Source organism: Amblyomma maculatum, chromosome 11 (assembly GCF_055883805.1).
Source record: "Amblyomma maculatum isolate TAMU_Amacu chromosome 11, ASM5588380v1, whole genome shotgun sequence".
Taxonomy (NCBI): domain Eukaryota; kingdom Metazoa; phylum Arthropoda; class Arachnida; order Ixodida; family Ixodidae; genus Amblyomma; species Amblyomma maculatum.
Window position 1 is genome coordinate 146,101,766 of NC_139354.1, and position 13,301 is coordinate 146,115,066.

At 46.9% G+C, this 13,301-nt stretch overlaps 1 protein-coding gene across 1 annotated transcript in view; it reads right to left on the reverse strand.

Annotated features, from left to right (window-relative positions):
• The window catches only part of LOC146175128 (uncharacterized), a 296,797-nt gene that overhangs the window by 190,265 nt on the left and 93,231 nt on the right, over positions 1–13,301 (reverse strand). Inside the window, exons 6-7 of the mRNA XM_084584578.1 lie at positions 5,109–5,186; positions 4,710–4,846 (exon numbers count right to left, since the gene is read on the reverse strand). Of these exons, the coding sequence (XP_084440704.1) occupies positions 4,710–4,846; positions 5,109–5,186 (215 nt within the window). The remainder of the gene's footprint in view (positions 1–4,709; positions 4,847–5,108; positions 5,187–13,301) is intronic.

The window sequence follows — 13,301 nt, forward strand, 5'->3', positions numbered from 1 at the left end:
CTTCTCCCGATTGATCGCGAGCTTCAAGGAGAAACGTGGGAAGCAGGCGAATAAGTTTAAGCGTTAAGGACCTGACGCGATATGGTTGACAGTTGCCTTCTGCGGCGCACCATAGAAGCAAATACATCCATTTATTGTTTCAATTTCATGTAAATATGTTTATCATCCAGTCTTAATCTAGAATATTATGTGAAACGCTATTTCAAATCGATATCAAGTTTGTGTAGCCAAGTAGTACGAACGTCTTAGTTTATTAAGATTTCTGACTGGTAATTCAAGCCTTTTGAGGAATTCATTCCTCCTATCACAAGTAGCACAATGCAGGCTACGAAGTGCAGGCAAATCATGAGCCTATGTGGGAACTCAAGTTACCGACATTCTAGTAGAAATGAAGAAGAAGAAATGGACATGGGCAGGACATGTAGTGCGAAGAGAGGATAACCGATGGTTGCTGAGGGTAACAAACTGGATTACAAGGGAAGGAAAGCGTAGCAGCGGGCGGCAGAAAGTTAGGTGGGCGGATCAGATTAAGAAGTTCGCAGGGGTCAAGTGGATGCAGCTAGCACTGAACCGGGATGAGTGGAGAAATATGGGAGAGGCCTTCGCCCTGCAGTGGGTATAATCAGGCTGCTGCTGCTGCTGCTGCTGCTGCTGCTGCTGCTGCTGCTGCTGCTGCTGCTGCTGCTGCTGCTGCTGCTGCTGCTGCTGCTGCTGCTGCTGCTGCTGCTGCTGCTGCTGCTGCTGCTGCTGCTGCTGCTGCTGCTGCTGCTGCTGCTGCTGCTGCTGCTGCTGCTGCTGCTGCTGCTGCTGCTGCTGCTGCTGCTGCTGCTGCTGCTGCTGCTGCTGCTGCTGCTGCTGCTGCTGCTGCTGCTGCTGCTGCTGCTGCTGCTGCTGCTGCTGCTGCTGCTGCTGCTGCTGCTGCTGCTGCTGCTGCTGCTGCTGCTGCTGCTGCTGCTGCTGCTGCTGCTGCTGCTGCTGCTGCTGCTGCTGCTGCTGCTGCTGCTGCTGCTGCTGCTGCTGCTGCTGCTGCTGCTGCTGCTGCTGCTGCTGCTGCTGCTGCTGCTGCTGCTGCTGCTGCTGCTGCTGCTGCTGCTGCTGCTGCTGCTGCTGCTGCTGCTGCTGCTGCTGCTGCTGCTGCTGCTGCTGCTGCTGCTGCTGCTGCTGCTGCTGCTGCTGCTGCTGCTGCTGCTGCTGCTGCTGCTGCTGCTGCTGCTGCTGCTGCTGCTGCTGCTGCTGCTGCTGCTGCTGCTGCTGCTGCTGCTGCTGCTGCTGCTGCTGCTGCTGCTGCTGCTGCTGCTGCTGCTGCTGCTGCTGCTGCTGCTGCTGCTGCTGCTGCTGCTGCTGCTGCTGCTGCTGCTGCTGCTGCTGCTGCTGCTGCTGCTGCTGCTGCTGCTGCTGCTGCTGCTGCTGCTGCTGCTGCTGCTGCTGCTGCTGCTGCTGCTGCTGCTGCTGCTGCTGCTGCTGCTGCTGCTGCTGCTGCTGCTGCTGCTGCTGCTGCTGCTGCTGCTGCTGCTGCTGCTGCTGCTGCTGCTGCTGCTGCTGCTGCTGCTGCTGCTGCTGCTGCTGCTGCTGCTGCTGCTGCTGCTGCTGCTGCTGCTGCTGCTGCTGCTGCTGCTGCTGCTGCTGCTGCTGCTGCTGCTGCTGCTGCTGCTGCTGCTGCTGCTGCTGCTGCTGCTGCTGCTGCTGCTGCTGCTGCTGCTGCTGCTGCTGCTGCTGCTGCTGCTGCTGCTGCTGCTGCTGCTGCTGCTGCTGCTGCTGCTGCTGCTGCTGCTGCTGCTGCTGCTGCTGCTGCTGCTGCTGCTGCTGCTGCTGCTGCTGCTGCTGCTGCTGCTGCTGCTGCTGCTGCTGCTGCTGCTGCTGCTGCTGCTGCTGCTGCTGCTGCTGCTGCTGCTGCTGCTGCTGCTGCTGCTGCTGCTGCTGCTGCTGCTGCTGCTGCTGCTGCTGCTGCTGCTGCTGATGATGATGATGATGATGATGATGATGTGGGGCTACGGCGACGAAGGGCTTTTCAGCTGATACCAAAACGGGTCCCTTGTGGGCTGCCCAAACATACCATGATAATTCTATTTCGAAGCCATGTGGGGAGCCTAAATAGGTTGGCCCACATTCTGAATAGATTCCAAAGTTTGAACTGGCTGCCAAAATCCCCAATGTGTCCTACGTTTTCTGAAGACCGGAACAGCTCAGGAGGGTTAAGGCTTTGTTGCGCATGCAGGCAAACTTCTCAAATGCTCAAAGAGCGCCGATGCGGTTCTGCAGCGGCGAGCCTGATTTCAGTGCTAAGGAGTGCCCTTATAGGCGGGAAGGTGGTATTTGTATGGCTGTTTAACTCCGAGTAACTGTTGAATACAAAAATAGTGCAATATTTATTCAATATGCCGCACTCACCTGAGGTAACATATCTCAAATAGCTGCTACAATTCAGGTGATATAGCCTGACCCACATTGCTGCAGGTTTTGGGCCGGAATGTTTTATTTTTAATGCCTGCAGTTAGCTTTTTGAAAAATGGAAGTCTTGGTCACCTTATACATACTGGTAAAGTGGCCTATTTGTCATTGCTAATTTTCTGAGAATACATGGCACATAGTTTAGAGACTGAACTATACATTTTTTTTTTGTACGCAAGCTTGCCAAAAGGCATACTATAGAAACTCATGTAAATGGTTTTCCGTGAGGAACCGGAGCAGGCTCCCGCTCTTAGCGTTGTCGGTGAACCATTTAGAAAAGTCCTCTTTCCTTGTTGTAGTTAGTCCCACTTCGCGCAGAATCTGTGTCCTTGATGCCCTTGTACCTGCACAAGTCCTACTATATCTGACGAGATGTAATTGTGGAGATATGCATAAACTGTTATGTGGAAACGCATTAGACAGCATATAACCGAAAACAGCCCGGCCTTGCACAAGGAAGGCACAACCACTTTAGAACATGGCCATGGCACCAATCAGCCGAAAAGCGATTTTATGCGTGCAGGCGAACGATTGAGCTAGCGCATCTTCTATCTGCTGAAGGCCTAATTTGGCGCAGCATATGCTCTGTGCTACCGCATAAGAGTAAAAACGGTGCAACATGCGGCCTGCCCACGTTATAGCCCCACTGGAGGATATATGAGACGGATTCCGATTGTTTGCAGGTAGCCCTATTTAAACTATTTCCATTTTATATGCTTAAACCTTATATCTGTATTGCTTCTTCCTTACATCACCACAAAACTAGGTAATGCGGCAGTGGCATGAGCCATCCGGTCATGGCCATATGCGGAACAAAAGGCTAGCCCTGGTTTTTAAACCCATGTTTCCACCGCGCGTTCCCTCGAGTACCCTACAAGGGACAGCTGTGGGCAACTTGCGCCCATGCATGTTTTATAACCGCTGCTCAGCTCATGCGAGAGCTATTGGGCTTTCGATTGGGAATCTTGTTAGCGTCAGCTTTATGATCACGAAGGGCACATTTCCTTTGCATCCGCCCTGAAAGATATCACCAGGAAACCATGACGGCGTGATGTGGGAACGTGCAACAACTTTACTTCCGAGATTCCTATATTATAAAAGCTTGGATGTAGCTGGGAAAGCCCAATTAGGGCTTGTACGCATGCTCCCTAAAAAGAAACGAACTGGTTGTAGCGTGGTTTAATCTGTCCAACTTGCGTATCTGGGCGCCACAGGTGTCCCATATTAATTGCAACTCGGATATACTCGGAGCCCAAGTTAGAAGGTCCTTTGAATTCAGCCGTGTAAAGTGGTCCCCTACGTCGCAATAAAATAGAGTACTAACCAGCGTCACACTGCCGGCTGTTTTTGGTGCATGTAGTATGGCAAAAGGCTGCAGTCATCTAATCACCTCGTCATGACCTGTTTCTAGCTGCACTTCTAAGTTGTGCACCCTTAAAATGGCACCTGACTTGTGGCTTAGGCACCTACTATTGGAATAATCAGTATGGGACAAGATCAGTTTCCATCTGCCACCTTTAAAATAAAAGTGTTGTGATTCTGAGCTGATAATGCCAGCGCCGACGCATAATTTGTTTGAGAACCGGGCTTTAAACGCTGCCAATATAAAACCTGCAGCGTTAAAACGTGCCCTCCTGTTTTATACGCCAACTGACTGACGCATGTGACTGGACTTGCTCGTACATTTGCAAGACCTGAAGTTACATTCTACCGCCTTCTCAGCTGCACATAAAACTCTTTTAACAATCTCTCATTGCCGCTCGGCGTTTCCAACTAGCATGTACAGGGCGGCAACTCGATCAAGGCATAGCAGTCGTATATGTGGTCGAAGTGGCCATTTGTGTCCTTTGGGGTGCATGAGATTTCGGTGTCCTTGAAATCTCTGACTTTGAGATCCACCAAGTAGACCACGTTTATTTCAGTCTCCTATTCAGTAACTTAGCATAAACCCATTCTGTGTTGTTTCCAGTATAAATTTTCTCTAGACATTGCGGTACAAACGCTACTTCATTTAGTCGCATTTAAGACGTGTTGTTCAGCAAATCAGATATGTGCTCACTTACGAACATTTTTTATTCCATTGATTGGACGCAAATATGCAAATAATATTGCATATAATATATTGTGGGGCTCTGCAAGACGATAGTGAAACATAACTGCCAAGTGCGATATGTAAAATACCCCCCAGCATAAACATAGCATAAGAAACGATCCCTTAGGGCATGTTTTTGCTACACATATTGCATTTGGTAAGTACTTACCTTGTAAGAAATATAACAATATTCGGTGTCCTGAAACTTCTTGACTTTTGCATAAATGTTTTGAAACTATCCATTTCAGACCTGTCTATAATGTTGGAGTCCCCGGGGAATGTGGTAACAAATCCGCTCTCTTTTTTCTAAAAAACAAGCAGTCGCAAAATTATATAGCGAGCTTAAAACAAGAGCAAATGTTTATAAAATCCAAGCTCTAAAAAAAATAAGTGTTGCAAACTGCCCGCAATCGAAAAAAATATATAGTTCATCTGTCATAGCGTTCAACCCTGCAGCACACAGTTTCTTTGAACTACTGATGATATGGCGGAGAATTCATATCTCAAAGCGCTCAGCTAAATTGGGAGTCTATAAATGTGTTTGATAAAATGATTTGAAACGGCTCACCTTAAGTGTTAACACACCAGACACGGCTATCTGTAGGTCTAGATCACTGCTGTCGAAAGTCCCGAAAAGAATATTCACCTGCGAAAAAGACAGAACACATAAACAACGTTCTTATTCGAGGACGCACGGACAGATAATTTTCGAGAGAAATATTGCTGTTACTTGTCATTGTGTAACAGATACGTGGAAATAATAAATTGCAAACATAACACATTCCCTAATTCACCAGGTTATGCTTCCTTAAGCTTGGAAAATGGATACCACCGATAGTGGGAATTGACCGTTAATGGTCGCATATTGCTGAAAGAATGCGTCAAATCGCAGTGTTATCTAACGCGGCTGTTTCTGCTTTAAAAGACTAGTATGCAAGTTGCATTCCTTCGACCTTCTGTCAGTTTCTATAAACATTGCAATATAATAACCTTCCAAAACATTCATTTTTCTTTCTAAACCAGTAGCTCTTAGCTCATTCCACGTACCCAGATTATCAATGCCAAGAAATCAAATGCTGCTGCGTACAGAGAACGCGCATTCTGTGCAGCACCACTGCGCTATAATCATCTTGTTGCGGTGCAGTCAGATTTTGCCAAGAAACAGAAAATATACAGCCAAAATGCTGCATTTCCCTGAACAGCGTGATAATAAACCATTACTGAATAAGCCAAGCTAATCTTAAATCAATCATTAAACAATAATGACTAGTACCCCACTAGAAAACAGCAATTAGCCTTAATACAATACGCCGTGCGCACGCTGGTAACTACGGAGTGTGTCGCGAATCCGGCGAAGCATCCATGGGTTATGTATGCCGCGTGTTCCCGCCTATTGTTTACGCTTGCCATATGGCCTTGTACTCCCAACATACGTAGAGGGAGGCATTGATTAAGATTAATATTACTTTCTCAGAGGCCTTTGTGTAGTAAACCTTTGAGGAGTGCCCTGTTTAAATGCAATGGAACGCATAGCTACAGAAAGCTGTTCGGGGCATTGGCAGATCATTTCTCGCCACACACGGCATCAGGGAAATATTGCTGCAAGATCACTGGCGCAATAATGTGTGACATGTATCCATTCTGCCACTTTTTGAAATGCCACTTCCAATTCTAACACTTCGAATGCTGTGCCATGATGATAGACAATCAAGGACAAAATCTAAAGAGTTGTCCACAACTCTATTGAATACGCCTTCTCGCTGGAAAGTCCGCGCGGTGTAAGTGGCTGTTATCATATGCAAGAAATCAACACACTCCGGAGAATGTTATGATTAAAAAGCCCCAAGAAACTGAAGGCCATTCCTTTTGGCCATATTTCTTGCAGCGACTTCTCCCTTTACGGCAACCGTAAACCTATTTTCTTATGACTAATTTAAATTCGCATTATGGTGTTGTGATCATAGTTTCGTTTTTAGACACGCTGGCATCGACAACAGAAGTGGTCGGCTGGTTCAATTTGGTCTAAGGGATAGTGGCCTTCGAAAACTAACGCACGCTGCTCACATCTCATTTCGCTCGACTGACTAACAGGCTCTCGCTCAGCATAACATTATGCTAACACGACAGCTAGCGCAGCACTGGATCGGGATAATTAATATCAGATGAGCTGGTTTGGAGGGAATTGGAGAATGCGCATAAATAATTATTAGTTGCAGGATTTTATTTTGCATTTATTTCCCGACCTCAATGCAGTCTCCCTCACCGCTTACTTCCCTCTGGATCTCCACGTGTCCTCGCCGCAGGGGTTCAGGGGTTAGGGCTCCAGACTGCTGTGCCGAATAATACGGGATCGAATCCCGACCACTTAGGCCGCTTTTGGATGAATACTGAAAGCAAGACTCCCTGCAGCTGGCTGTGAGATATAAGTGCTTTATAAAGAAACGCAGGTGATAGAAACTTCTGGATTCCTCCACTGCACCGTTTCTGATAGCTTGAGGCGCTTTGGGATGTTAAACCCAATAAAACAGACTAAATGTAATCGCCGCATGTTGGCACCCGAAAAAGGGTTTTAAGACTCTCCAGTTCTATGATGCAATGTGGCCTTCCTCAAGTTTATTTGGACCATACAACATACAACATGCAACTGTCGGTCATCGAACACAGGCTACGAATTGATCTCGGCTAATAAGTGTACTCCGTATAAATAATACGAACGCAATATTATTTTTCGCAAGTTCACCTCAATAAAAAGTCATTTAATTTTTTCTGTAACAACAGAGCACGTCAAGGGATCAGACGAAGAATAATAGCGCACAGGAAGACACCCACAAGCGAAGCAGACACAGGACACGCGCTAACTCTCATCTGATTTCGTTGCAGCGATAGCAGCAACTATATGCTGAAAAAAGAGACCCCATGCATAGTACATACCAATAACATAAAGGCAGCGTCACAACAAGGAATATCACAAAACACGATTAGAAAACTGATCTCTGCCTTCCAGAGCCGCAACGACGTATCGCTGGCACACCTACCTCCCCTTTTCCCGATGTGAAATGCCTCCAATAGTTCACGCACTGTCCTATCACGGCTCTGCCCAGAATCTTAATGTCACCCAGTCGCGGCTCGCACACAGTGCAGTTCGCACAGTGGGCTGCCAAATTAGGCCCTCCACCCCTTAAAGCCCGCAAATGATCCCCTGCGCGATCATTAATACAGCGCCTGGTCAGACCTATGTAGGCCTTCCCACAGGTCAACGGAATCTCCTATACGACCCCCATCCTGCTGTTGCCAAGCTGCTTAGCATGTTTCTTCATAAAACCGCTTGGTTTTCCAACACTCGAAACGCGTAAGCACAGCTCCGCCATATTTTTTTTTAGACCGAAGAACTCCACCGGCACGCCATATCTGTTCGCCACTTTCTTCACGTGGTGGGCAACCATATGCATATACGGTACCACAACAGGTTTAGCCGTTTTTATCTCCGGAACAATCTTTTTCCCAAACATGGCTCGCTTGGTTTTCTGAAGCAGGGCTTCCGTCATTGATATAATGACTGCGCAGGGATAACCAGCAGATAACAACCGGTGTATTTGCTTAATAAAACTAGACTACGCAGCATGCGGGCACGACTTTGTGAGGGCAGACACCAAGCATTGGCTAGCGATAGCTCTCTTAACAGTTTTAGATTGTGGGAAAAAGTCCTTTCCGTACCCGCGGAGCGTACAACCAACAAACATGACCATTTCCTAAAGTAATGTTAATATCTAAAAAGTGCAATGAACTCCGTGCAGGGAGTTCAAGAGTGAACACCATACCTCTCCCATTCTGCCGAAAGTTGTCCAAAATACCACTCCCCGGCACAGTTGATGGTTGCGCACAACTCTGGACTGTGAATTTGTCAGAAGAGCTTGTTCATTTTCATTCTGGTTTGGCATTCGCGGGATTTGAGAACCATGTGACCAACACCGTTGGGCATATTTCAGATTACAGAGAAGCCGCGAAATGAAATTTTTAACACTCTGCTGAGATTGAGCCTATGGTCAACAAATCGCTCCCGTCTAGTGACCACGTCATGCTGCCAGACCTTTTGACCATTCATGTCCAAGTGTTCGACTATGCCTCCAACGAATCACGTAGCCATTTCCTAGCTTTACAACTAAAATATAAAATTAAAAGAGGAAATCCGCCCCCTATTCGCCAAACCCCCTATACAGTTTTCCCAGTAGAACTCAAGATAACTCAAGAGCAGGTGGACGAAATGCTGCTTAAAGGAAACGTTCCAGAATCTTCCAATCCGCAGGTCGCACCTTTGAACCTAATGCGAAAGAAAGCAAAATCTTGGTGAATCTGTGTAAAATACGGTTATTTCAATGCGACAATAAAGAAAGCCGTATTTGTGACGCAGTCGAAAGCCTGCATTCGGAGTTATATTCTCCGTTGAGTTGCGATCTGCCTATTGACAAATTCCTTTGCATCCATCCGACCGTGAGAAGAATGCTTTCGTAACACGAGACAGTTTGTATGAATGTCATGCCTTTGGGATTATGCAACGCTTCCGCGACGTAAGAGCGATTTATGGACTATCTATGATGACATAATTTTCTGTAAGACCTGCCAAGAGTACAATGAGCGATTTCATATTTTTAATCTATGCATTGTAGAAGCGGGGCCCATTTTGAACTTAAAAAAGTGCCATTTTGGAGACCGGCAAACTCTCGTTCTCTGTGTCCTTGCCAACACGAATGCTCTTCTGCATGAGGAATCGCAATTTGGGTCACTCCCGAGTACGATTCTTCTTCCAACATGCTAAAGTCTTCTCTAACCTACCCGCTAATACTGCGCCATTTCCACCATTCAGCTGTGACGGAGATTCCAACTGTGGCTTAAGGTACACTCGGCAAGTACATGATTCTGTCCGAATATTCACTAGATTCACTCGGACGCCAATAGCGTTGGTCGTGGGGTGGTGATTGTCCAGTTGCATGGTGGAGCTCAGTACGCTATTGCCTACGCCAGTCGCACGGTAACAAAATATTAGCACAACTACATAGTGAAATGGAGTGCCTTGCAGTTGTGTTCGGTGTGCACAAGTTCCGAACGTACCTGTTGAAGTCCACTTCACTATCGTTGCCGGGCATGATATTTATGCTGGCTCATCGGACTTCACGATTCATATGGTCATCTGGCGCGCTGGGCATTACGCCTACAAGAATATAACGATGGTGTCGCGTACAAATGTGGGCGGCATCGCAGTGATACAGAATGCTTGTCACGTCACCATAGCCGACTTCAGTCAACAATGAAGACGGTTTCGAAGGATGTTTAGCCTAGTTCGCTGCAATCTTATGAGTACGGTGATATTTAGGCGAGGGAAACGCAGCGCCCGAACCCTGCAGCCTCTTGCAGAAAGGCCGAAGAAGGAGCCTATTCAACGCCATTATCAATTAAAGATGTTATTTTATTCAAGAACTACTCAGTATATGATGCCACCCTGCTTTAGTTGTAGCGTAAAGTCTCTGCAGCGGTGGCGTAGCGGTAGAACATCCGCCTCGCATGCAAGAGGACCGGGGTTCAAATCCCGGTGCCGCGCAATTCTCTACCGGATGAAAAAAAAAATCCGCGTGTCGATGGAATTGCATAAACAGGTTTGGGGTGCGACCTGATGCCGGTGAACACCTCCGGCAACGCACTCTCTCACCAGAACAGGAGTTGGCCACCCTGGTGCAGTAATTGGCCGCAACCTCCTATGATAAGCTCCATAAAACCCCGGCCCTCAGTCACCAGCGGCTGTGGAACAACTGACCACGGCGGCGGTCAGACCTGTGACGCAGCAGGGGGTGCTAAGAAAGGCTGGCTCCGCTGGACAGGCCGCCATTGGAAACTGACCCTGGCAACGTTTAATGCTAGAACCCTAGCTAGTGAAGCTAGTTTAGCAGTGCTGTTAGAGGAACTAGAGGGCATGAAATCGGATGTCATAGGGCTTAGTGAGGTTAGGAGGCCGAATGAGGCATATACTGTACTGAAGGATGGGCATGTACTGTGTTATCGAGGCTTATCAGAGAGGCGACAACTAGGAGTAGGTTTCCTTGTCAATAATTATATAGCGGGTAATATAGATGAATTCTATAGTATTAATGAGAGGGTTGCAGGCATCGTAATTAGGCTTAATAAGCGGTATAAACTGAAGGTTGTACAGGCCTATGCACCTACATGTAGTTATGATGACCAGGCAGTTGAAAGCTTCTATGAAGATGTAGAATCGGCAATGCGAAAAGTAAAGACGCAGTATACTGTACTAATGGGCGATTTCAAAGCCAAGGTAGGGAAAAAACAGGCGGGAGACAAGGCAGTAGGTGACTATGGCATTGGTTCCAGGAATAGCAGGGGGGAGTTACTAGCTGAGTTTGCAGAGCGCAATAACTTACGAATCATGAATACCTTCTTCAGCAAACGGAAGAACCGGAAACGGACATGGAAATGTCCTAACGGAGAGATTGAATAAGATATCGACTTCATAGTGTGTTCAACACCCGCCATTATGCAAGATGTAGAGGTAATCGGGAAAGTGCGATGCAGTGACCACAGGATGGTGAGGTCCCGAATTAGCCTAAATCTGAAGAAGGAACGCAACAGATTAGTAAGAAGAAACCCATCAATGAATTAGCGGTGAGGGGGAGGGCAGAAGAGTTCAGGATCTCGCTACAGAATAGGTATTCCGCTCTAACTGAGGATGGGGACATTACCCTAGAGGCAAGGAACAATAATTTCAGAGGTATCATTACTGAGTGCGCGGTAGAAGTAGGCGGTAGAATAGTTAGAGAGGATACCGGCAAGCTGTCTAAGGAGACGAAAGATTTGATTAAGAAACGCAAGAGTATGAAAGCTTCCAATCCAACAGACCAGATCGAATTGGCCGAGATATAAAAACTAATCAATAAGCGCAAGGTGGCCGATATAAGGAAGTATAACATGGAGAAAATTGAGCATGCTGTAAAGAACGGGGGAAGCCTTAAAGCGGTAAAGAGGAAATTGGGCATAGGCAAAAACCAGATGTATGCAATAAGGGACAAGGCGGGCAACGTCATCACTAATATGGAAAAGATAGTGAAAGTAGCCGAGGAGTTCTATACAGATCTCTACAGTAGCCAAAGTAATCAGGACCGTAATGAGATTGGCGGTAGGGAAAAACAGTCAGACGTTCCACCAGTGACGAAGGACGAGGTCAAGAAAGCACTAGAAACTATGAAAAGGGGGAAATCAGCTGGAGAGGATCAGATAACTACAGATTTGCTGAAGGACGGGGGGGGATATCGTGCTAGAAAAACTGGCCACCCTGTATACGCAGTGCCTGGTGTCATCGACGGTACCGGAACCATGGAAGAATACAAACATTATCTTCATTCACAAGAAAGGGGACTCTAAGGACCTTAAAAATTACAGACCAATCAGCTTGCTGTCTGTTACGTATAAGGTATTTATTAAGGTAATCGCTAATAGAATCAGGACAACCTTAGACTGCAATCAAGCAAAGGATCAAGCAGGGTTTCGGAAACGGTACTCTACTATCGATCATATTCATACCATCAATCAGGTGATAGAAAAATGCTCGGAATATAACCAGCCCTTATACATAGCATTCATTGATTACGGAAAAGCATTTGACTCAGTTGAAACCTCGGCAGTGATGCAGGCATTGCGAAATCAGGGGGTAGACGAGCCGTACGCGAAAGTGCTGGAAGATATAGATAGTGGCTGCACAGCAAACTTAGTTCTGCATAAAGAAAGTAACAAAATTCCCATAAAGAAAGGTGTTAGGCAAGGAGACACAATCTCCCCAGTACTATTCAGAGCTTGTTTAGAGGAAGTATTCAGAGACTTGGAATGGGAGCAGTTAGGGATAAGGGTAGATGGAGAATACCTCAGTAATCTGCGATTTCCTGATGACATTGCCTTGCTAAGCAACTCGGGGGATGAACTGCAAATAATGATTGATGACCTAGACAGGAAAAGTAGAAAGGTAGGCTTGAAAATCAATATGCAGAAGACTAAGGTAATGTTCAACAGCCTCGGGAAGGAACAGCAGTTTACATTAGGTAGCGAAATACTGGAGGTAGTAGGCGAATATGTCTACTTAGGACAGGTAGTAACCGCAGATGCGGACCACGAAAAGGAAATAGCAAGAAGAATACGATTGGGATGGAGCGCATTTGGCAAGCACTCGCAGATTATGACTAGCAGCTTTCCGGTATCGCTCAAGAGGAAAGTATACAACAGTTGCATCTTGCCTGTACTCACCTATGGGGCTGAAACGTGGAGGCTAACCAAGAGAGTCCTACTTAAGTTGAGGACAACCCAGACGGCTATGGAACGAAAAATGGTAGGGGTAACATTAAGAGATAGAAAGCGTGCAGAGTGGGTCAGAGAAATAACTCAAGTTACCGACATTCTAGTAGAAATTAAGAAGAAGAAATGGACATGGGCAGGACATGTAGTGCGAAGAGAGGATAACCGATGGTCGCTGAGGGTAACAAACTGGATTCCAAGGGAAGGAAAGCGTAGCAGGGGGCGGCAGAAAGTTAGGTGGGCGGATGAGATTAAGAAGTTCGCAGGGGTCAAGTGGATGCAGCTAGCACAAAACCGGGTTAAGTGGAGAAATATGGGAGACGCCTTCGCCCTGCAGTGGGTATAATCAGGCTGATGATGATGATGAAAGTCTCTGCGTGCAAGTATTGCACGCTATGTACGATGACATCACATC